This window comes from Astatotilapia calliptera, chromosome 6 (assembly GCF_964374335.1).
Source record: "Astatotilapia calliptera chromosome 6, fAstCal68.1, whole genome shotgun sequence".
In the NCBI taxonomy this organism is placed as follows: Eukaryota; Metazoa; Chordata; class Actinopteri; order Cichliformes; family Cichlidae; genus Astatotilapia; species Astatotilapia calliptera.
In genome coordinates, this window is record NC_137427.1 from 1,398,147 (window position 1) to 1,422,500 (window position 24,354).

Below are 24,354 nucleotides of genomic sequence, written 5' to 3' on the forward strand. Positions count from 1 at the left end.
TTTGTGTCCCAACATCTGTGTGTTGTGTTGAAGCGATATCAAATGAAGACAAACCCTGTTGCACAACCCTGTGCTCATAATTTACTCATTTTCCTGAGCAGCTGTGCAAAGTTGAACAGGAAAAATGTTCCTGGTCCAACATTAAACTCTAACGTAGCTGAAAAGACACGGGTTTGGTTCATGAGCCAAAAGCACACGATGAAGAGGAGGAAGTGTGGAGACAAGAGAGTCCAAACTAAACTCACTAAACACACAAAGGAATTTTAAATTGTTTTTATTTATCTACAGCTGCAGCCTGTGTTTAATTACAATGATATATGACCCTGTTTAATCCACCTTCACAGACCTGTGCAGATGTCAGGAAATAATGAAGAACACAATGGTTCGCCTTTAAAATCTGCGAGGAAGCTTCACATCTGTCCCAAAGTATTAATGACAGTAAAAACAAGTAATAAGCAAATTGTAAATATAAAATGATTCAATAAAAATACATGAATTAATAAAATAAAATGAACAACATCATTGTAATTTCACAACAGTTTAAAGTTAATTTGTTTAATCTTTTACGCAGATACTGCAAAGTATCAGCAGGTGGCAGCACTGTGCGTCTGTCAGTCTGGTACACACCCAAGAAGAAGAGAAGAACCGTGGTTGTAGTTCTAAGCGGCGAGCAGGTAGTGTAGGGAGAACCGAGCTGCTCTTTACGGAACACCGGCAGAGGAGGCGAGCCCACTCGGAGCAGCGGGGAGGCGGTCAGCGTGTCTGTGTGGGTCCGGGAGCGGAGGGAAGATGAGTGACGCCGGTGTGGACACGAGCACGCTCTGCCTCTTTGACGTTGACGGCACGCTTACGGCCGCGAGACAGGTGGGAAATGTGTGCGTGCTTGTGTATATGTCCGCGCGCGCGAGGGCAAGACCACTGGTGATATAAAACAATCAGTGCACCTGACAAACCTTCAGACAAACATGACTGTACTGTCCGACACTGCGACTTCCGGCTCCACGTTGATATTGTAGTTCTTCCGCAGGCAAAAATGCTCCGCAGAAACTACGTAACAATGGTTCCGCTAAGCGACGTTAGCCAGTATGGGCGGACTGCCAGTGCCAAACATCTTTATAATAATGATATTAATAAAATAATAATCTCTGACAGTGTAACGTTATCGCTGTGGTTACTAAACATAGAAGATATTAGGTGACGCATGTAACGGTAAATTACGTCTTGCTAGCTTTTTGCTATAACAGGAAGTGTCTGACGGAACGTCAATGTGAAACACGAGTTTAGGATTTAGAAAAAAAAAATCATCAAACTATTAGTTACATTTATATCCGTGGTGTGTATAATCACTGTCGTCACCTCCTAAATATAAAACACCCTTCACGTGGCCATTGATTACGTAGGTGACTCAAGCGACGCTCGTGCTAATCGTGTTCCCGGTAGTTTCTGCTAGCATGTCACTAATCCCCGGGTTAAGCGCCCCCTAACGGCCCTGCAAGGTTACGTGTTTGGCCTGTTCTTCCAGCAGAGTCACTCATGTTTAAAATGTTCTTTAGGAGGTGACCCTGACCTCTGACCCATGCAGACTGCTTTAGGTGAAGGTTTAGGTGGAGCAGGGGTCATGACCCCGAGACTCTTGGTTTCAGTGTAGCCCTGCTGTGTGTGCACAGCTGTTCAGTTTTACTGCAAAAATTTGTCAAAGGTTGCAAACTTTTCATCCTGTGATTTAAAAAATGTGACGTCATTGAAATGAAAATGCAAAGTAAGACGAACCGAGTAGTGATGAATGGCCAACAGGGTACACTCAGCAGGCACACCTGTTCAAGTGCTTAATAACGCAAATATTTTAATCAACCAATCATGTGTCAGACACTCAGTGAAGTTCAGCCTGAGCATCAGAAAGACGATTTCAGAGACTTTAAAGAGAGCCCTCTCTGTTTACAACAAGCAGTCCAGTGAGCAACAGTTCTCACCTCGCTGATGTCAGAGCAGAGCAGCCAGACTGATTGTATACATGCTGATGAATGCAGACGAACATCTCTGAACAACATGGCGAGCCATGAAGCAGCAGAAGACCGCACCGGGTCCCCCTCCTGTCAGCCACGAACAGGAAACTGATCATTCCTGGTTTGATGTGCATCACATGGTCAGTGTTTGGTGTAAACACCATGAAAGCATGTGTGATGATGTCATAATGATGATGCAAAACATTCAATTAAAAAAGATTAAAGTAAATTAAAACGGGAGCTCGGGCCTAACTGCGAGTGCAGTAAAGGTTGCAGACTTGCTGTTTCAGGAGAACTTGGACTCTTCACTGAAGCTGGAGTTGAATATCAGCAGACGGGTAAACTGCTGATGTCGTCAGATTTCCTTTTTTCTTGCAGAAACGTCGGCGTTTATAACTGTAGTGACAGAGACGTTGATCTTGTCAGTCGAAGGCTTCTCGTGTTTGACTGTGTGCAGCGTTTTTAAATCTTTAATAAACTGATTGTTACTGAAAGTTTCACAACCGCAGCGTTTCACAGCGTTTGTTTCCTGTGTTGCGACACACCTGACCAGTTTGAAATCAATGTTTTTGGGGAAAAGAGGAAGGTTCAGTGAGCCGCTGCTGTGCTTGTGCAGCACACAGAATGGGTAAGCATCACTGCATAAAGAAGAGGGAAGCAGCTGAGCCTGTGCCGGCCGGGAACCCTGGCTGAGTGCAGGGATGTCAAACATAAGGCTCGGGGGCCAGAAGTGGCCCATCAGACTCCAGTTCACCCCGTGGTGGGTTGGAAAATATGAACAAGGGCATAAATATTTGGGCTTAATTAGTTGTGCAGCTTTTCCTGCTGATAGACCCTCCACAGCATCCAGACCACAGCTAGCTCAACAAAAGATGAATAAATGACAGAAGATAAACAAAGCTGCGAGTCGTAGACTCTGTGTCCGTCATGGCGGTAAATGTGGGGCGTGTCACTGTGTGTTTTCAGCGGGTGACCCCGGACATGGCAGAGTTCCTCCAGAAGCTGAGGACTCGGGTTCGGGTCGGCGTCGTCGGAGGGTCCGACCTCAGCAAGATCAAGGAGCAGCTGGGAGACGACGGTGAGACGAACGCCGCTCTGTATCCTGTCTGATACTGTCCCTTTATTTGCACGCAGCTTATACCAGAGAGATGATAACGCTTGTTGGTCTCGGTTCTGTGCGCAGTGATCCAGAAGGTGGACTACGTGTTTGCTGAGAACGGCCTGGTGGCGTATAAGAGCGGACAGTTACACTCTGTGCAGGTGAGACGGAGTTTTACCTTTTTATGTAACTGATCTGGAATCAGCATGTAAAGAAGCAGCTGAGGAGCAAAGTCAGTGACATCATCAGCCTGAGAGGGTGACGGAGACATTTCTAAGGCTGTGGGACTCCAGCGACCCACGCTGAGAGCCTGGAAAACCATCGCCGACTCATCCAGGAGGTCACAGAAGAGCCCAGAACAACATCTATTAAGCTCAGCTAGGGTCAGAGGTCACGACTCAACGGTAAGAAAGAGGCGGGGCAAAGATGGGAGAGTCCAAGCAGAAACCACTGCTGACCAAGAAGATCACAAAGTCTCGTCGCACATCTGCCAACAAACATCTGGAGGATAATATTCTGAGGGCTGACGAGACAGAAGCTGAACTTTCTGGAAGCTTTGAGTCACGTGTGCATCAGACTAACCACGCAGGAACCAGCAGCTCCGCCTCTGATTGGCTCAAAGGGACAAAATAAAGGTTCTGGAGCGTCCGAGTCAAAGTCTGGACTTAAACCAGACTCAGATGCTTTGATGCTGGAAACCCTCCAGTGAGACAAACAGCAGGTATCAGGTTACACTCAGGACAGGCAGGTGTGGATACCTTTGTTCCCTTAATGAGTGACATCATCATTTAAAGTGTGTGTGTGTGTGTGTGTGTGTGTGTGTGTGTGTGTGTGTGTGTGTGTGTGTGTGTGTGTGTGTGTGTGTGTGTGTGTGTGTGTGTGTGTGTGTGTGTGTCAGTCCATTCAGGCCCACATGGGGGAGGAGCTGCTGCAAGACTTCATAAACTTCTGTCTGAACTACATGGCCAAGATCAAACTGCCCAAGAAAAGGTGACAGCACATCCGTGTGTTGGTTAGCGTGTGTGTAACAGCCTGGCAGGGGGGTGGAGGGCGTGTCGGTCGGAGGGCGTGTCGGTTTGATCCAGCAGACGGGTTTAAACAGTGAAAAGTTTCTTTAACCTCCTCAGACCTGAACTCTTCCACAGCAGCATTTTTAATTTCTCTTTGATATTTGGTCACATTGGGACCTGATAATGGAGTGGATTTATACAGCGCTTTACAATGCCACTATTCATTCACTCTCACATTCACACACTGGTGGAGGCAGCTACAGGTGTAGCCACAGCTGCCCTGGGGCGCACTGACAGAGGCGAGGCTGCCATATCGAATGTAAAAACAAAGAATTACCAGATTTTTTTATTTTTTTTACCTTAAAGAAAAATCAGAGCCACTCATGATGATATTTATTTAAATGTCGATAGAACAGCAGCAGCATAGCGTCCTCGTAAGTGGACATCAGGCCCATGTAGAGCAAGATTGAGTATTTTGGTCTAAATAACCCAAAATGTGACGTCCACATCTGTGGACGCAGGTCCGAGGAGGTTAAAGATCCACGTTATAACACGCCGTTCTTACCTTTGGGGCTGTGGGCGTGGCTCAGCTGTGAGAGTAAACTGTTTAAACTGTAAAAGTGCTCGCCATGAAACCGTGAGGGTTTCAGGTGTGTTACCCGTGAGGTCAAAAGGTCAGAATCACTGCATGTATCAGGACTGTGGCGGTTCTGCGGTGGGCGTCATGTGACTCTGTGTCGTCTCTCAGGGGCACCTTCGTGGAGTTTCGTAACGGGATGCTGAACGTGTCTCCGATCGGACGCAGCTGCACGCAAGAGGAGCGGATCGAGTTCTACGAGCTGGACAAGGTAACGCCCACGTGCTGACCCTAAACCCCGGCTCCACCCGCCTCCTCCACCTGTAATTAACAAAAATGTCTGTTTGTGGTACATTTGGTAGGTTTTGAGCTTGTTCTCATTTAAAATGTACTGACGAGGTAAAAGTCCTGTTTGGTTCTTTCGCTGTGAAGCTGAAGCTGCTGCTGAAATGAAGACGGTGGTGTTTGTTTCCTACAGAAGGAGAAAATCCGAGAGACGTTTGTGTCCGTGTTGCAGGAGGAGTTCAAAGGAAAAGGACTCTCGTTTTCCATCGGTGAGTCTGCTGCAGCCGGCACGCCGCCTCACTGAAGGTGACGCGAGCCTGAAACAAACTGAGGCGGCGTGGCTGTCCTACCTCACTGTGATGCCAATGGCGCCTTCGTTTCCTGCAGCCTGTCGGTCTTTGTGTGTCCGCAGGAGGTCAGATCAGCTTTGACGTGTTTCCTGACGGCTGGGATAAAAGGTACTGCCTCGGCATCGTGGAGAAGGACGACTACTCCACCATCCACTTCTTTGGAGACAAGACCAAACCTGTGAGTCTGTGTCACGTGACTCCTCACGGAGGCAGAATATCAGCGGCAGGTAAACGATGGCCGGTCGGGTCAAAGAGTCGTTCCTGGAAACATCTGTTTCATTATTCCTGAAATGCAGCTGGATCCAGCAGCAAGCTGAACACCGCAGCTCCTGTAGTGTCCAGCAGGGGCAGCAGTGAGTCCGTCCCCGTGTTAAACGAACTGTTTACAGCCCGAGACCAAAAAAAGAAATCAGTAGATTCTTTCTGTCATCACAAAGTCTGTGCAGGTGGAGGAAACGACAGGTTTAAGCAGTGCAGTAACTCTGAGAATGTAATCTTACATCATAAGTACTTGTAATGAGTGGCTTATGACACCTGTCTCCTTATTCTAGCGGGGCTGACTTTAAGTATTTATATGTTTAATAAATAAATACTAATAATACTTATACTGTCATTGCAGGGAGTTAGTTTGTACCCAGAACATCAGTGCAGCATGTCTGTGTGAGCATGTCCACTGTAGAGAGTAAACAGTGTGTTATAGAGCAGGACGCCGTTTACATCGCGGGCCACATTCAGCACACCTGAGTGGGCGGGGCCGCTGAAACGCCCCTGACGGCACAGTCAGGTTACTCCGACTGTGATCCTCCTGTGAGGTCACTCAGAGGAGTTTCCGTCCTTGTTCGTCTTTATTACGCCGCTCTGTGAATGTTCGAGTCTTCATCGGCCCCCAGGCCTTATGTTTAACACCCCTGGTGCAGACAGATGAATCTTCGGTCCTCAGACCGGCCGGCAGGGTCTGAATGTCTCGTTGTTTCATGTTTTTACGGCTCAGGGTGGAACTTGACCTGTTTCAAACATCTGGCATGTTCAGTGGTCACCGTGCAACACTTGCAGCTGTTTGACGCTGTGTTTGAAGGACACACAGATGTGCGACTGTCAACCTGCAGCGAGTTTGGGGCCAAACTTTTCCACCAACCTCGTTTAACGTGCCGCTTCGTTGAGTCGTGAGCTGCAGCACGGCTCATCTTTCTGTGCGTCTCTGTCTTCACGTCAGGGAGGAAACGATTACGAGATCTACTGCGACCCCCGGACCGTCGGCCACGAGGTGTCCAGCCCGGAGGAGACGCGGCGCCTGTGCGAGCAGCTCTTCTTCTCCTGAGCTCAAACGCCTGCCAGCTGTGACTGCGCGTCACCTATAACAACAGACGGGAGGAGGAGCTGATGAACGCTGACGTGACTTTTTGATTGTAGCTGCTTGTTTGGTCGGGGTTGGTGGGTTTGTCTTTCTGTGATCTGTGTGTTTGATTCCACGGGACACGCTGAGCCTCCGCGTACGGAGGACTGTTCGGGGAAGCCCCTCCAGCCTCACGCTGTGGGCGGAGTGAGGAAGTGGGCGGAGCAATGACACGCAGCTGTGGTTTACCATCCTCCTGTCTGAGTGTAAATAAAGGTGGGTGACATCACAGCTGTACTGGAACGGTTCGCCACTCTGTTGTCCATCTTTGTTATACAGTCTGTGTTTCCAGGAGTGAAGTAGCAGCTGATCCTGTTACGACGAGGCCGTTTTATGCAACGTGGAAAATCATAGCCATGCTTTAAATAATCATGTGATGTTTCTGTACATGACGACGTTACTGTTAACAGCGAGGGGAATAAAAGGGAGCCGACGCTCTGAAACGCGACTCGTTCTTACGGCGATTTCCCTCCAAAGACCAAAAGAGTTCATCCCAGATGTGATCCAGCAGCTAACGGGAAGGACGTGGATTTGAAAAGGACGAATCATAGAGATTAATCTTCATCCATTCACTTGATTCTCCTTTATTTTGAAAAACCTGTTTTTAAATTTTCAAAATAATATTTTTAACAAAGATTTTTGAGTGATTTGATTTTTTTTTTAAATGTAAATCCATTTTCCTTTCAGCTTTTAATAGTTCCTTAATTACTTTATTTAGATAATAATTTATAATTGGAATTACTAATGCATATTTTATTGCCCCAATTAATTATTAACTCATGAAATGTTTAGACTTTCTTGGTCCTCCATATTTATTAAACTTGTCTCGTAATTTAACGATTGCATTCGATACATCACCAGAAGCTACATCCATCTTTGATATACAGTCTGTGTTTCTGTGAGCTTGCCTGAAGCTGAAAATGTTTATTTGCATGATTTAATTTTCCAGGATTATAAACACATAAAGGAATAAACTTAGATATTAAATATGGAAGATTCAATATTCAGTTACATTAAATTACTTGGATATTTCCTCATCTACAGAAGTTGAACATCTGCATGTTTCCTTCCACCAGCTGTGCTGCATCACTGACATCAGTGATGTTGTGATGGTTCATAAACTTCCTGCTGCAGGACGGTGGCTGCGCTGATGTTCAGTGTTTGAAACGTGGACTGTAAAATGTAATCTGATTACAAATGTGGTAAGAAAAAGGTTTGGCCTTATGCTGACTCCTGATTGGAGGAGAGCTGCGTGCTCCTGCGTTTAAATGATGATGGAAATGAAAATATCAGTTTTCTTGTTTTTCCTGCTGCAGCTTTTTATTGGTCGATCGTCTGTCGTCAATAAAAGGTCATTTTCTGTTAGAGCTTTAAAACCAGACTGAGACACCGCTCTGACCTTTAACCTCTGACCTCCTCCAGCAGTTCACACATTGGGAGAAATCCTAACTTTGCATATTTAATGAAGTAATACAATGTTCTTTTATCATAATTATTTTCTGTGGACCATCAAATTATGTTTAATCCACATCGTTGCTGCAGCATTTTTGAGCCTTCGCAGCTTCATCGCCACAGGAGACAGAAATGCGACGTTTCAGATAGAAGCTCGTGGAGCAGCTGCACGCTCACATCTAAAGATCAGTACAGCCACGAGAAACAGGGCTACCAAAAACCTTCTTCTCATTTAGAGCTGTTTCACATTACTCCCACACGGAGGCGCTGTGGGGCTGGTCTTCCAGGTAGGATCGCTCCTCATGGAGGCTAAACATGCGACGGGGCAAACCAAAGACACCTCTGACCTCCTGCACCCATGAGAGTTAAATAAATCTGTTAAATCGGATGTTTCCTGTTTAAACTTCATGTTTTTGCAGTGAACTCTCAAAGACCAGAGCAGCAGCTTGTTTCTGCTCACCGAGTGAAAACTGCTGCTGTCAGACTAAAGAAGGGCCTGCGTCTGAAGCTCGTCTTGTTTCAGGTGTGCAGCTGTGATCAGTGCAAACCTACCAAAGGAAACCTGACAAGAAACAGCAGGAAGTGTTTGTCAGGGCGGATGAAGCTTCTCAGAGTAACGGAAGCTTTAGTTGAAACCATTTCATCTTCAAACACGAGTCTTTGTCAACACCTGACTCAGATACTGGTGAGTGCAGCGGTTTGTAAACTCAATGTTTCAGGTTGGGGATTAAACCAACAGCTTTGTAGAGCGTGCTCTGATTGTAGCTGTCAGACTCATTCAGAGAGGGCAGCTTTGTTCTTGCTGCAGTGAGTAAGAAGATGTTCAGGTCTTCAGTGGTGGCACTACACTGACTTTTACATTTGTCAGCTTATCAGGTACAAAATCTGAACACTGGGTTTTCAAAGTATGTTAAAGCTGTGAATGCACCAACCAAATGAAAAAACAGAGTACAAGATACAGACTGAGGTCAAATTTCAAATGAGCAAATAAGAAAATGTCAATTTTCACTCAGTCTGAGACGTAAAAGATAAAAACCTCATATAATTAGTAAAAAGTGAAGATTAAACTGTTTTACCTGAGCTGACGGTATGTTTGCCTGCAACAGTCAAAACACGTGTTTGGTCACATGCCTGTCAAACCAACACACTTTTGAAGCCATTTATGGGATGCATGGCAGGAAGTTCACTTCACAGATCACGACAAGGTGCCTATATCATGGTCATGTGATAATACAGAGAAAACCCAATTTGGCAACAGTGGGAAGGAAATACTCACTTTTAACCGCGGGTTAGGGTTGAGGGGAGGAAGTGAGCACCAAGACACACTGTGGGAGAGCCAGAGATGAATAATAACTGAAATGCAGAGTGGCATATAAACCACAGGCCCCCCGGCAGCCTACGTCTATTGCAGCATAACTAAGGGAGGATTCAGGGTCACCTGGTCCAGCCCTAACTATATGCTTTAGCAAAAAGGAAAGTTTGAAGCCTGATCTTGAAAGTAGAGATAGTGTCTGTCTCCTGAATCCAAACTGGAAGCTGGTTCCACAGAAGAGGGGCCTGAAAACTGAAGGCTCTGCCTCCCATACTTCCTTTATCCAAGGAACAACAAGTTAGTCAACAGTCTGAGAGCGAAGTGCTCTAATAGGGTGATATGGTACTACAAGGTCATTAAGATAAGATGGGGCCTGATTATTTAAGACCTTGTATGTGAGGAGCAGGATTTTGAATTGGGCGAATGCCTGAACCACCACAGCTCTCTGCTTTTCATGTGGAGAAGTAGCGAGTAACCAGCCCCCCTTTGGAGAAAGCTCATTTCTGTAGTTTGTGTCTACAGTCGTTGTCTTTCAGTTGCTGCCCAGAGTTCTTGACTATGGGAGAGGCTGAAGACTATGAGACGGTCCCAAAGCACCCCCAGCCTCTGAGGGATGTCGCTGTATGTCGTCTCCAATTCCACAGTTGTAGACTAGATGGACAAACTCTCACACACTTGAACTGAGGATGATATCTGCATTGTTCCTTGTGTGTCTGAGGTTAAACTATAAATGCACAAACTCTACTTTCCAGTACGCTAGCCTCCCAAGGAGGCTAAGGAGTGTGATCCCTCTGTAGTTGAAGGACACTGTCCGATCCCCCTTCTTAAAGAACAACCATCACAGTCTGCCAATCCAGAGGCACCACCCCACATCTCCACTGAAAGTATCATAGTGTGTCAACAATGACACGCCTACAACATCCAGGCCCTTCAGGAGCTTGGGGCGATCCTCATCCAGCCCAGGAGCCTGGCCTCCAAAGAGTTGTTTCACTGCGCCGGTGACCTCACCCTCCGAGATGGTTGAGTAATTCCCAGCCCCTGCCTCATAGAGGATCAATCAGTGGCATTCGGGAGGTCCTCAAAGTATGTCTTCGACCACCTGTTGAAGAGTTAGGGTTAGGACCCCACCTTGGGCTTTCCCCTCCGGAGTCGCCTGATGGTTTGCCAGAATTACTATGAGGCAGACCGAAAGTCTTTTCATTGGCCTGAATGGATTTAACAGGTAACCAGTGAAGAGAAGCCAACATGGCAGAGCCTGGTTCTGCCTCTGCCTGTTAAAAGGGAGTTTTTCCTTCCCACTGTCACCAAGTGCTTGTTCGTAGGGGGTCACCTTTTGATTTCTCTGAATCACTGCAGGCTCGTTACAGTATACAGCTGCTGTTGCTATATGAATAAAAGTGAATTTAAAATTGAAGTGAATATCTGGAGGTCACTGCTTGAACTTATGGTTGTTGTCACACTTTCATATTTCTAAACAACAATTATTTGCTTACAATATTAACTTTGACTTCTGTTCTCAGACTGCAGACATGTCTGCTGCCACCAATCTGCTTTCTGACGATGAGCTTCTGTGCCCCATCTGTCCAGATGTGTTCACTGATCCGGTCACCACACCTTGTGGACACAACTTCTGCAAAAAGTGCATCACTCAGCACTGGGATATTAATTTTCCATGTCAGTGTACAGTATGTAAAAAGGCGTTTCCCAATAGACCTCAGCTGAGGGTGAACACTTTGCTGTCTGAGATGGTTGCTCAGAGACGTGAAGCTCAGCAGAAAGCAGAAGTTCCCTGTGACGTCTGCACTGGACCCAGACTGAAGGCCCTGAAGTCCTGCCTGGTGTGTCTGACCTCCTACTGTCAGACTCACCTGGAGCCTCATCTGACAGCTACAAGTCTGAAAAGACATCAGCTGATTGAGCCTGTGGAGAACCTGGAAAGCAGGATGTGTAGGAAGCACGATAAACATCTGGAGCTGTTCTGTAAGACCGACCAGACATGTGTCTGCATGCTCTGCTCTGTTCTAGATCACAAGGCTCATGAAGTTGTTCCTCTGAGAGAAGAATACGAAGGAAAGAAGGCAGAGCTGGAGAAGACAGAGGCTGAGATTCAGCAGATGATCCAGAAGAGACGACTGAAGATTCAGGAGATCAAAGAGTCGGTGAAGATGAGGAAAGATGCTGCAGACAGACAGAAAGCAGAAGGTGTTCAGGTCCTCACGGCTCTGATGGAGTCTGTTGAGAGACGCCTGAAGGAGCTCATAAAGGAGATCGAAGACAAACAGGAAGCTACAGAGAAACAGGCTGAAGGACTCATCAAAGATCTGGAACAGGAAATCTCTGAGCTGATGGAGAGAAGATCTGAGGTGGAGCAGCTCTCACGCTCTGAAGACCACCTCCACCTCCTCCAGAGCTTCTCCTCCCTGAAAGCTGCTCCACCCACCAAGGACTGGACAGAGGTCAGAGTCCGTCCACCATCATATGAGGGGACCGTGGGGAGAGCTGTGGAGACACTCAGGAAAGACATGAAGAAGCTGTTTGAGGCTGCAGAGCTGAAGAGGGTCCAGCAGGATGCAGTGGACGTGACTCTGGATCCTGATACAGCAAATCCTTACCTCATCCTGTCTGATGATGGAAAACAAGTGAATCATGGTGATGTGAGGAAGAAACTTCCGGACAACCCAGAGAGATTTTCTCAGTGTGTTTGTGTTTTAGCAGAGCAGAGTTTCTCTTCAGGCAGATTTTACTTTGAGGTTCAGGTTAAAGGAAAGACTAAATGGACTTTAGGAGTGTCCACAGAGTCGATCAACAGGAAGGGAAACATCAGACTGAGACCTCAGAACGGTCTCTGGACTGTTTGTCTGAGAAATGGAAGTGAGTACAGTGCTTGTGCCGCCCCTCCGGTCCGTCTCTGTCTCCGGTCTGGTCCTCAGAAGGTGGGGGTGTTTGTGGACTATGAGGAGGGTCTAGTCTCCTTCTATGACGTAGATGCTGCAGCTCTGATCTACTCGTTCACTGGCTGCTCCTTCACAGAGAAGCTCTTCCCGTACTTTTGTCCTTGTACTAGTGATGATGGTAAAAACTCTGCACCTCTGCTGATCACTGCTGTCGATCACACGAACTAGAAATCTGGTCTGATCCTGTGTGAGGAACATTTTCACTGGTGACTCTGTGGTTTTGCTCATGTTTATTTTCAGATTCTGACTGATTGGTTTTTGTTATTAAGTGTACTCACACTCACAGCCTCGTGCTGATTTTAATTCTTAAAACTATGTGAATTAGTTTTTTTTTTTATTTTGAAGGAAACTTCAATTTTACCTGAATTCAAAGGGAATATTTGGGTACTCCAGATTCCTCCCACAGTCCACAGTGGGATTAACGATGATTCTGAAATTCACATAAGTGTCTGTGGACCTGTACAGGGGGTATCTCGTCTTGGATAGGGTCCAGCCCCGCTGAAACCCTGGTAAGGATAAGCAGAGGTCACTGTAGACTCGTGGTTGTTGTCACACTTTGATATTTCTGAACAATCCAGACTTAACAGTTATTTAATTATAATTTTAACTTTGCAGGCTTTTATTCTCAGACTGCAGATATGTCTCATCCTGTGCTCCATCTAATAATAATAATACATTTTATTTATCAAAGCGCCTTTAAAAACAGTCAAGGACACTGTACACAAGCAATAACAGGAACAAACATAATAAGGATAAAACGTTGAGCAAATAAATAAAATAAATTAAAGTAGCAGGATGGACAAATGTATGTGGAATAGGCTAATGTGAACAGGTGAGTTTTGAGTCTGGACTTAAAAAGAGGGAGGGAAGTGATGTTTCTTATCTCAGGAGGAAGGGATGATGGGGGCCCCACGGTGGCTAGCTGGGGGAAGGGACGGAAAGAGAAAGAGAGGAGGAGGATGTGAGACACGGAGAAGGGATGGTGAGCTGAACCAGGTCAGAGAGGTATGAAGGCGAGAGATGATGGGTAGCCTTGAATGTGTATCTTGAAATTGATGCGGTATTTAACTGGAAGCCAGTGAAGCTGCTGCAGAGCAGGAGTGATGTGGTGCATAGGAGTCCTGGTGATGATACGAGCAGCAGAGTTCTGGACACGCTGAAGCTGATGGATAGATTTTTGACTAAGATCAAAAAGAAGAGAGTTGCAGTAATCGATCCGGAGAGTGGCCAGGCTAAGAATGGCCGCGGCATGTGGGGAGAGAAAAGGACGATTAATGTTATGGAGTTGGAAATATGCAGACCAAGAGATGTTATTGATGTGTGGGTTAAAAGATAGAGTAGCATCGCGCATGACACCCAGACTTTTCACTCATGGGGAAAAGCTATTAGTTCTGGATCGTGTTTGTTTAGTGCCGACCAGGAGGAGCTCAGATTTGTTACTATTGAGTTTGAGAAAATTGGAAGAGAACCATGAATTTAGTTCGGCTAATCAGAGGGTGAGGGAGGACGGGGGAGAGCAGAATCAGGTTTAGTGGACAGATAAAGCTGGGTGTCATCAGCATAGCAATGAAACTGGATATTGTATTTACAAAAAATGTGTGCAAGCGGAAGAAGATAATGAAAAGAACCCAGGACAGATCCCTGGGGCACGCCTGCAACCAGAGGAAAGGGCTGAGAAGTATCATTGGTTATTTTTATTAGTGCGGTTTCAGTGCTATGGGAGGGACGAAAACCAGACTGGAACTGTTCATACAGATCATCATTAGTTAAGTATGAGTGGATAGTGTGGCCACTATCTTTTCAAGAATCTGAATATGTTCACTGATGCGGGTTGTGCTGTATTAATAAAACTGAATTATCATGCTTACAGAAATGTCTCATTTAATTATGTACCTGACAAAGGAGAGCTGGTCCCAGATTGGACCCATGTGGGACACCCTAAAAAACAGATACAAATAAAAAGTAACTGACAGAGGCTCTGCTGGCGATTATGACAGAAACTATGACAACCATGTACGAGATCATCCCCCCAGCACCTCAGCGTGGCTAACAAAATGTGAATCGCTACCTTATCATGGTGGAGGGGTTTGTGTGTCCCAGGGATCCCAGGGGCTGTTGCCTGGAGGCTTTTGCCCCCTGGTAGGGTCTCCCATGGCAAATTGGTCCTGGGTGAGGGACCAGACAAAGAGCGATTCAGAAGACCATTATGAGAATATCACCGAGGGAACACTTTACCCTGCCCGAGGAGCCAGGCCCGGGGAGGGTGCCCGAAAGCAAGCATCTGGTGGCCGGGCCTTGGCACAGCCCAAAAAGGGGGCATGGGCCCAGTGTGCTTCAGCTTCACTCAAGGTTGAAGCAAAGGCTGACTGAGCAGCCGATCAACAGCTCTGTGTGTGTCTGGACTCTGTCCACAGCAGCCAAACATGTTTCTGTTGTAAATTTATCCCAATCAGAATACTTTATTAATCCCTTAGGAAATGATGTGGTCACAGTCACTCCAAGACAATAAGATCAGTAACAGACTGAACTACATAAAAAAACCATTTATTGCAAAGTTTACAAAATACGAAAAATAGCTCTACAATTCTGGATTATTACAGCGATTAAATATATATGATTGACTGTAACCTGTAACACTTTGATATTTTCACAGGAGAGCATCTGCAAAAGGGTGTAACCGCTGCACTGTCTGCTGTGTATTAGATTGAGTTGTACAGGGAGGAATGATTTTCTGCATCGTTCAGTGGTGCATTATGGGTAATCTCAGTGTGCTCCTGTGACTGGGCAGCACATCATGGAGTGGGTGGGAGGTCTTGTCATAGGCGTTTAACATTTACTCCTACAATGAAAACATAAAAGCTATATTTGAGTCACTGCAGCAATGCAAAGAATATGTGGGCTCACTTTGAGCAGGTTCTTTAACTAAAGGGGCGAAAAAAATCGACGCCCGAACAGGGACTTGAACCCTGGACCCTCAGATTAAAAGTCTGATGCTCTACCGACTGAGCTATCCGGGCTCTGGCACATTTCTGTCACTGGTTCCTCAAAAACCTGGGTAGTCCGTTAGCACACTAGCATATTGCTGCAGATAAAAGTAACACAGGAGATGTTCTCTGTTCACCTCGCGTTTCACGTCACGATATATCAGACATATTAGATTTTGGTCCTGCATGTTCTCTCAGCCATTTCTAGTTTTTCGAAACGCACATATCACTTCCGGTTTTTAAGAATTTCACAATAAAAACTCCGCTGCTAAAATCACAGAATGAACCCTCAAATTGCAACTCAAGACACGACTCAATCTGTTTATAAAGTGTTTAAATGACACAGTTGCACGCAATTTACGTAGTGTTTTTCACTGAATTGAGCTAGGACATTGACGTTTGCTCTCCGACGTTGTTTCTGCTGAAACAAGCGAAGCAGTCTGACGTCATGACTGCTAAAGCAAATATGATCAGTGTCGGAGGAGTAGTTGTCTTTGAGGACAGAGCCTGAGCCTCCATGTGTGAGCTAACGAAGAGAGGGCGGAGGAGAAGCGGGCCGGCTGACAGCAGCTAGCAGCGGTGCTAAGCTAACGTTAGCATTAAAGTGCTATTTTATAGCATTATTGTTTGTGTAGCGGACACGGGCGGATTAGCCGTGTTGCTAGGGCCTCGTGTGGAAAGAGGATCTTAAAAAGCTGTCATTGCAGCCTGTGCAACAGGTGGCTCCGTGGCGCAATGGATAGCGCATTGGACTTCTAGTCAAGCACTTGAGGAGTGATTCAAAGGTTGTGGGTTCGAGTCCCACCGGAGTCGCACATTTTTGTTTTGTTTGTTTTTATGTATTAAATATGCTGTAATATAACTGTAATATAAATAACTAATATAACTAGCTAACGGTGTTACGTTGTGCGGAACGGAAGACTAACAATGACACAAATAGAGGGAATTAGCTGAAAATTAAAATAATGTTTACTTTAAATGCACTTAATGATTAATTGAGTTAAATTTAATGCCAGTAATAAAACATGTGTACCCATGCACATTATACAACATTTGTGTTTGTTTGCTGAATAAAACTTAATAACTACTTAGAAATACATGCCATATCAGTTCTGATGGTCAGATTTGCTCTTTGTATTAACATACAGAGAAGTAGATAAAAATAAGTGTATATAAATGGTTTTATTTTAGCATTTATTTATGTCTCTCCTGACCCATTCACTGGTGATCACGTCATTATCTTTGTTGTGTACAGTGGTCGGTGTTGCTGGCTCAGTCACTGCAGCCACTAGATGGAGGCTCCCCACGGCTGTGCAGCGATGTCAGAGGAGGCGGAGAGGCTAATCGGAGGAGGGTCGGGCAGCGAGTCGATGAGAGTGCCGATGATGGTCACGCTGAGGACGTCCGTGGCCTTTCTGCTTCACCTGGCTTCCTCTGTGGCGGTAAGAAACCGGAGCGTCCGTGTGACATATTTCTCCTCGTGCACTCTGTACTTCCTGCTTTAAGTATCTCTGAGATTTGGGTCCTCACACAGCTGATGACAGAGGGGTGAAAAATGCAGCCGTCGCTTTGTTCCAGTGGAAGCGCAGACTGAGCTCTGTCCACAGGGACACTGTTTGTGCTTCTCTGATGACTTATTGAAAAATGAGAACGTTGGTGTTGAACGTGGTTTAGATTCAGATTTCATTTTTACTGTACAGAACAAGAAATTCATCTCACTGGTATCATTTTATTTTTCTGCACTTCAGTCTCAGGATTTTTATTTCCATCAACCAAACTAACAAATGACAGAAACAGAATAAAAACTGAATGTTTACTTTATTGTGACAGAGTAAAATACAAACATTAGAAATAAACAGTAATGATCATATTTCAGTTTTATTTTGGTTTGACCTTTTGAACCCCACTTTGATAACTCCTCATCTGTTCAAGCTTCAGCTCTAATTTTGCGTTGTGATTTATTGATGCAGTGCTGAGTAACTCAAAGTACGTCTGCTAACTTCCTTTAAACTAAGAAACACGCACCACGCACATTCTGCCCAAATATCTCCATATTCTGTTGAAAAGATCTGCATTCGAGTTCAGAGCTGAGCTGGACGTGCATGTAATACCATTTTGTTCCACACGAGGGAGCAGTGAGTCAGTGTAACTTCAGTATTTAACAACACATTTACAATAAAAACAAAGCGTGTTGAATCAACGTTAAACAGCACGCGGTCACTGTAACACTGCCCCCTGCTGGTGAACGTTTTCATTCAAATCTGCATGAGGCGATTACAAAAAGTACCTTTACTAAAAGTAATCCCAATAACCTTTGACCTTTACCTCCACGCTGCAGGTGAGGCATCAGTGTGTATAAGATGATTCTTTAATCTCGGCTTTTATATCGTTTAGATTCGCAGCTTCACACGATTTCAGCATCATAAATATGGATTTATTTCAAACTGCATTTGTATATATTAATATCAAAGCATTGGCAGTTCTGCAGGAGTTTCATTGGCAGAAACTTAAATGATTTCATTTTTAAAGTCCTTGAAACAGTCTCAGAAATCATGGGAGTGTTTGCTGTGACGAGCTTCAGTCAGGATTGAGAGTAGATCACAGAAACACTGATGAGGACAACAATGATCCTCTCATACTTTCTTCGTTACTGCCGAGTGCCAGAGGAGAGCGTTTTTATCCTCCTGTCCAGGCGCCGGTGCCGTGTGAGGAGAGGGTGAGCCGGCTGGAAGCGGAGATCCAGGGCTTGATGAACGTGATCAGTGAGCAGCACCGCTACATCCAGGAGCTCCACAGCAGCCAGGCGCAGCAGCTGCAGCAGATCCCCAACTCGTACCTGGGCCTCGACGACCTCTACAGAGGTACGGCTGCATCCACCGTGTGTGGGTCAAACCCTACATCGTCAGCACCGGACGCTTTCCTTTATCTAAGAAACAAACCATGTCTACACAGAGCGTCACAAGATCAGAGAAATGGTTATTTTATTAGACTCATGTCAGACAGATGCAGCGTTACGGAGGACGAGGTCTCCTCCTGGGATTGAACCAGATCTTTTTCTTATCTGTGTGTGTGTGTGTGTGTGTGTGTGTGTGTGTGTGTGTGTGTGTGTGTGTGTGTGTGTGTGTGTGTGTGTGTGTAGACTGCTCTGAGGTGTTTGAGGATGGAAACGTGGCCAGCGGGCTGTACGTGATTCGCCCAGACGGCGCTCCCACGGCGCTGAGCGTGTACTGCGACATGAACCACGGAGGAGGGTGGACCGTCTTCCAGAGGAGGAGAGACGGCAAAGAGAGCTTCGACAGGTGTGTCACCTTTACACACGTGAACACGTGAACAGTGCAAACAAATGTGTCATCGTGTGTGTGTGCGCGCAGAGCGTGGGTGGAGTACAAGCATGGATTCGGAGACCTCTTCTCTCCTGCTGGAGAGTTCTGGTTGGGCAATGAACCCCTGCACCATCTGACATCACAAGGTGCGTCTACCTGTGTGTGTGCGTCTGTGTGTGTGTGCGTCTGTGTGCGTGTGTGTGTGTGTGTGTGTGTGCGTCTGTGTGTGTGCGTCTGTGTGTGTGTGTGTGCGTGTGCGTGTGTGTGTGTGTGCGTCTGTGTGTGTGTGTGTGCGTCTGTGTGTGTGTGTGTGCGTCTGTGTGTGTGTGTGTGCGTCTGTGTGTGTGTGTGTGCGTCTGTGTGTGTGTGTCTGATGCTTTCTGTGTTTTAGGGAACTATGACCTGCACATCAACATGGAGGACTTTGAGGGGAACGAGCGCTTCGCCGAGTACAAGAGCTTCAAGGTGGACGGCGAACAGGTGAAACTCAAGTAACCGCGGGAACGTCTCAGCTTTAAATTCAATCTGACGCTAAGAACACTTTACAGCCTCTCCCTGACCTTTGACCTCCTATGGGTTTCTCATAACACTCGGTCTTATTTAGACTACGGTCCCCAGCAGCAGCATCAAGGTCACCGCCGGTCTCTGTTCCCATCGGCGGTCCTCTCCCTCTCTGTGTTCCTGCACTGCTGAGGATAAACACAGATAAACTAACAGCAGGGGGAGGAGCTGCAGAATATTCCGCAGTGTCGGCGCGATGACCACGAGAGGAGGAAGTAAGACGAGCTGTTTGCTGCTGTTTTAGGAGGCCCCACACCTGACCCTGACGTTAAACCTGAACCCAGGTGTGGCCTCAGGCCTTCAAAGGCTGTGAAAATGATGCGTTGAAGGGGCGTCGTTAAACGTAGCTGCAGAACAATAACCCGGGTCACTCTGCTGACTGCACGTTTTGTGTGTGTGTGTGTAAGGCGTCTGATTAATCAGCTGGTGCTGAACGAACTGGCTGCGATGAGTCTGAGCATCAGATTTGTAACTGTGAGCTCCTGCAGCACTCGCAGTTTCAGCGCGTGGTCTTCCTCGCCGTCACGGACCTGTGAGGTTCGCGTCAAACAGGGTCCGGCTGTAAATGGCTTTAAGTGTCCTCGCTGAAGGTCGCGCTGCAGGTGTGAGCCTGATCACTCTGCTTTCACTCCCGTGTTCACCTGAAGGACCAGTACCAGTTACATCTGGGCGAGTTCACTGGGAACGCTGGCGACGCTCTGGACGACGCCCACGTGGCGGGACCGGGCAGTCCATGCGCAGACGGGGTGAAGTTCAGCACCTACGACCGGCCGAACTGCATCGACGCCGACGTTCAGTGCGTCAGACACAGCAAGTCGGGCTGGTGGTTCAGCAGGTGAGACACGCACGGCGACGCGTTTACTGCAGGCTTAAAGGGACAGTACACCAAAACTGAGCTGTAGAGTCGGTCCTCCACACGAGACAGAGCGACGGGGCCAAGCATCACCCGCCAACACCGTGACCCCGGGAAACTGACATCTTGCTGATAAACGTGATTCAGCCTCAGACATTCAGATTTAAATTCCAGCTGCTGCGTTTCTTTGTTCGTCTTTCATTTCTGCAGTTTTGTGTTCAACTCATAAAATCAAACGCACCTTTCATGGGAACTGTGGAGATGAAGATCTTTGTGCGTCTGTTTGAAGCTCTTTGCACAAAGAGCTTTGAAGCGTTTGTTCAGTGGCTGCTGCTTTTAGTGTTTAGTTAAAGTTCACCGTCCTTTAAACCAAAGGTTAATAATCAGCTCGTTTGATTTCTGCCTCCCCATGTTCCCTAACGCAGCCGTTCCCAAACTTTTCTGCAGCCCAGCAGATTTCCGCTGACGTCCCAGCAGCAGAAATCTGAGGATTTCTCGTGATTCTCACAGCAGCTGCTCCGATTTATAATCAGAGTTCAGGTCTTTTTAAACTCGGGTAGAAAAAGCGGAGTAGAGAATCAATCAATAAAGTTTTAATAGAAAAACCTGAACTTTTATCCCTTAAAATTAAACCCAGCAGGGTTCATGCTGCTGAGCTTCTCACGGCTCGTTTTCGGTGCTTCGATCATGAAGCTTTTCGTCTCTGCAGCTGAACTATCAGGATAGACGTGAAGACGCTCGGTGGACTGTCCCTTTAATTGGAGCAGAGTGCGATTAAAGCAGCTGCTATTGGCCGATCGTGTCAGCTGACTGTTCTGTGACTTCCCCCTCACAGGTGTAACGCAGGTAACCTGAACGGTCACTACTACGACGGGCCGTTCGAAGCCATGACGGACGACGGCGTGGTGTGGTACACGTGGCACGGCTGGGCCTACTCCATCAAGTCTGTCGTCATGATGATACGAGCGTCCGACCTCGAAGCGCCGCCTCCAGCGGACGTTTACCTGCCAGGCGGTCCTGACGTGGTCCCGGCGGCGGGCCGAGGCGCTCCGTGAAGCCGAGGTCACTTTGATGCTGTGAAATAAAGTCAGAGCGCCTTCGTATGATGTCATGTCGCATTTATTCTGTTCAAAACAACAAAAAAGAACATTGTACACTGAGGCATTCTGGGTAAATCTGAGGTTTTTCAGGACAAACAACAGAAACAGTAACACAGGCCAGTGTGTCAGTGAGGGAGGGGCACGGCAGGGCAGACATCTGATTGGGCACCGGGTGATTTCAGGGCGCGAGGGGAGGTCTGCATATTTGGCTCTGAGGCCGGCCCCCTACGTCGAACGTCCACGGGTGATTACATTCCACAAAGCAGGTTAAGGTCGAGGTCGTGACAGGACAGAGGTCTGTGGGAGGCGTGTCTCCGTCCCATTGGAACGCTGATTGAGCTTCGCTCTTTGGAGGCGGAGCGTTTCCACAAACATCCACAAATCCAAGGTTTCCCCCGAGGAGGCGAGCGGAGCAGCGGTCAGGGAGGAGGAGCTATGTACAGACCCTGAGGCATGCCTGCTGGTTTCTTCAGAGGAGGAAGAACGCTCCCGGGAGGACCGGGCGCTCCGAGGCGGCGAGCTCAGCCCAGCCTCTGGTTTAAGTGCGTCGGTGCCGCCGCAGCGTCTTTTCAAAATAAGATATTTATTTAAAAATGTACAAGTCTGCGATGGCTTCATGTCCAGCGGCGCCGCTCCGACTCGGGAGGGGGGAGCGCAGGGGGGGCGGTGGGTTATCTGGGCGATAACGGCGCAGCTGTGGTGAAGGAGGCGGAGTTCCGGGGCGAGCTGAAGGGGGAGGTGGGCGAGAGGCGGCGGGGGCTCGCCAGCAGGTCGCCGTTGTGCAGCTTCCACAGCAGCTCCTCGTTCTCCATGGACAGCCGCTTGTTGACCTTTGACTCCTTCTGCAGCGTCTGCTGCAGTATGGCCTGCTCGCTGGACAGCTGCCTGCAGGGGGAGACAGAGAGCCGTGAGACGGGCAAGGATTTATCGAAAGGGGAGCCGCTCGTTTACAGCTTCCACGCGCCCGCTGAGAGGCTGATGGGTTCTGATCACGACAGGCGCACGCGGGACGTTTAAAAGGCGCCGTCGTTCGTGCTGCTGTGGCGGGATTTTACTCTGAACGCTGTTAAAGCCACACGTCTGATGTTTTCACTCACTGCAAATACAAAGTTGATTTTTAAGTGTTTTTCACAGGCAAACAGTCACTTTCTTATTCACACGAGCCACAATAACAGGACAGAGATATGTGCTCCGAGGCTTTAAGCAATCAACATTCTCGCGCTCCTCGTTGCCTGAAATCTGCTTTCTTTTGTATTTACGGAGCAGAAACATGTTCGTCTCTCACAGAACGTCTCGTTCTTCACATTATGAGTCAAAGAACAGCAGCAGATAAACCCTCATCATCACAACTCACGCAGCGAGAGCGAGAGGCGCCGGCGGTCCCTGCGACAGGCCTTTTAACATTTATCTGAAAGCCAGGAGAGGGAGGGAGGAAACCAGGAGGTAGCTGAACGATTGGATGGGGATGAGCCCCCTGGAGTACGTACTTGGACAGCGCGGCGTGTTTGTCCATCCTGGCCTTGTAGTCCTCATTCTCCTGCTGCACCTTCTTCAGACACTCCTCCAGCTTCACATTCGTCTCCACCTGTGACACACACACACACACACACACAGAACGTTTTTTTCATCCAATCATCAGGCTCGGCTCAGGTAGATGAAAATGTTTAAAAGCAGCTAATGCGTCCGACTGACACACTCGCTCCTCGCTGTGCGATGCTCGCTGTGGCAGACGCTCCGGCAGTAACACCAGACAAACACAACAACTGTTTCCAAAGCTTCAGTCACAAAGCACGGGAGATTCCCGGGAGGCTGCCGATGCTGCTAGATAAGGAATTCTTAGATCTGCTGAGACGGAAACAGATCTGCACCCACCAGTTTGTCCATCTCCATCAGCTTCTTCTCCTTCTGATGCAGCTGGTTGTTCTTGATCTCCAGCACCACCTTCAGACTCTCCAGCTCCTTCTCCAGGTACACAGTGTGCGAGTCCTTCTGCACAAACAGCACAGACACAGCAGGTGAGCGCAGGAACCCTCGGCGCTTTAAGCAGCATTACAGCAGCACAACAAGCACACATTTCCTGTCCCTTTAGTATGAGTTAGTCACTGCTCTTCCACACCAGCAGGGGGCAGTCATGGTCAGCAGCGGGCTTCACGAGTGCTGCTAGGAGGAGTTCAGAGGGAGATTAAACCATCGTTACCAGATTCTTGTCGGTGAGCATCCTCTTCCTCCTCTCCTCCTCAGCTCGCAGCTTCTCGCTCAGGTCCTCCTTCTCCGCCGTGAGCTCGGAGAGTTTTTCCTGAGGGGGAAACAGAGGCGCCGTTGTTAGAGTTCACGCTGAGCTCAGCGGCAGGTAAACTACAGATTCATCAGGAACTCGTCTGCAGACCGAGCTCAGGTTTGTGTTGGCCTCCTGAGCGTCTGAGCCGGCAGCACAGATAGATCCTCGGCTCTCCTCCACACACAAACATCTGGAAGCACCTGGAGGGAAAACGTGTGCGAGCCTCAGCACGAACGCAGCGCTGCAGAGTCACCGATTCAAACGCCCTGACGGCCACGCTCGCCCCGCGCTGAGCAGACGCATCACCTCATTCTCATGTTTATAGCACTCTATTCTGTTCTATTCTATATTGCACAGTATGTTATTCTATTTTATTCTATTTTTCTTATGTTTTGCTGCTGTAACCAAACTAATTTCCCACGTGTGGGACTGATGAAGGTTCATCTGATGTCACAGAGGGATGGAAATGTGATGATGGCAGTAAAGTGATTCTTACAGAGAGAGAAGCTTCGGTGTCCTGCAGGGATTTTTCCACAGTGTCCAGGTCGGAGCGATGGATGGTCTTCATCTCTGAGCCGGGAGAAAGAAATCAGAGCGACAAAGAGGACAGAGTGTGTGTCTGTGTCTGTGAGTGTGTGTGTGTGTCTGTGAGTGTGTGTGTGTGTCTGTGTGTGTGTGTGTGTGTGTGTGTGTGTGTGTGTGTGTCTGTGAGTGTCTGTGAGTGTGTGTGTGTGTGTGTGTGAGTGTCTGTGTGTGTGAGTGTCTGTGTGTGTGTGTCTGTGTGTGTGTCTGTGTGTGTGTGTCTGTGTGTGTGTCTGTG

General features: G+C 47.5%; 4 protein-coding genes and 2 non-coding genes across 13 annotated transcripts in view; 4 read left to right on the forward strand and 2 right to left on the reverse strand.

Moving 5' to 3' along the window:
- The first annotated feature begins 609 nt into the window (after positions 1-609).
- On the forward strand, positions 610-7,165 carry pmm2 (phosphomannomutase 2). 2 transcript variants are annotated; one of them, XM_026169597.2, is made up of 8 exons: positions 610-864; positions 2,970-3,081; positions 3,187-3,263; positions 4,001-4,092; positions 4,861-4,960; positions 5,168-5,243; positions 5,387-5,502; positions 6,538-7,165. In XM_026169597.2, the coding sequence occupies exons 1-8, from the start codon at positions 790-792 to the stop codon at positions 6,640-6,642; spliced, it is 753 nt and encodes a 250-aa protein (XP_026025382.1). In that variant the 5' UTR covers positions 610-789; the 3' UTR covers positions 6,643-7,165. The 2 variants fall into 2 exon arrangements, with proteins under 2 accessions (XP_026025382.1, XP_080158434.1); XM_080302308.1 differs by having other exon boundaries at positions 614-864; positions 5,387-5,551.
- A 924-nt stretch (positions 7,166-8,089) lies between these two features.
- On the forward strand, positions 8,090-14,308 carry LOC113023507 (E3 ubiquitin-protein ligase TRIM21-like). The gene is made up of 2 exons (XM_026169572.2): positions 8,090-8,854; positions 11,002-14,308. The coding sequence occupies exons 1-2, from the start codon at positions 8,768-8,770 to the stop codon at positions 12,601-12,603; spliced, it is 1,689 nt and encodes a 562-aa protein (XP_026025357.2). The 5' UTR covers positions 8,090-8,767; the 3' UTR covers positions 12,604-14,308.
- A 1,071-nt stretch (positions 14,309-15,379) lies between these two features.
- Positions 15,380-15,452, reverse strand: trnak-uuu (transfer RNA lysine (anticodon UUU)). The gene has a single exon. It is a non-coding gene; the product is annotated as a tRNA-Lys (tRNA).
- Positions 15,453-15,850: 398 nt separating this feature from the next.
- LOC113023519 (fibrinogen-like protein 1) lies at positions 15,851-21,756 on the forward strand. 2 transcript variants are annotated; one of them, XM_026169590.2, is made up of 8 exons: positions 15,851-16,011; positions 16,675-16,861; positions 18,112-18,280; positions 18,559-18,718; positions 18,791-18,888; positions 19,134-19,222; positions 19,951-20,138; positions 20,992-21,756. In XM_026169590.2, exons 2-8 carry the CDS (start codon positions 16,712-16,714, stop codon positions 21,209-21,211), a joined length of 1,074 nt encoding a protein of 357 aa, XP_026025375.2. In that variant the 5' UTR covers positions 15,851-16,011; positions 16,675-16,711; the 3' UTR covers positions 21,212-21,756. The 2 variants fall into 2 exon arrangements, with proteins under 2 accessions (XP_026025375.2, XP_026025373.2); XM_026169588.2 differs by having other exon boundaries at positions 15,876-16,204.
- Positions 16,141-16,232, forward strand: trnar-ucu (transfer RNA arginine (anticodon UCU)). The gene is given in 2 exon segments: positions 16,141-16,177; positions 16,197-16,232. It is a non-coding gene; the product is annotated as a tRNA-Arg (tRNA).
- LOC113023492 (uncharacterized) overlaps positions 21,258-24,354 on the reverse strand; it is a 72,629-nt gene continuing 69,532 nt past the window's right edge. For all 6 annotated transcript variants that reach the window (XM_080302266.1, XM_026169534.2, XM_080302267.1 and 3 more), the window contains 5 exons: positions 24,031-24,104; positions 23,454-23,552; positions 23,129-23,245; positions 22,744-22,841; positions 21,258-22,141 (listed from right to left, as the gene is read on the reverse strand). In XM_080302266.1, the coding sequence (XP_080158392.1) occupies positions 21,928-22,141; positions 22,744-22,841; positions 23,129-23,245; positions 23,454-23,552; positions 24,031-24,104 (602 nt within the window). In that variant the 3' untranslated portion in view covers positions 21,258-21,927. The remainder of the gene's footprint in view (positions 22,142-22,743; positions 22,842-23,128; positions 23,246-23,453; positions 23,553-24,030; positions 24,105-24,354) is intronic.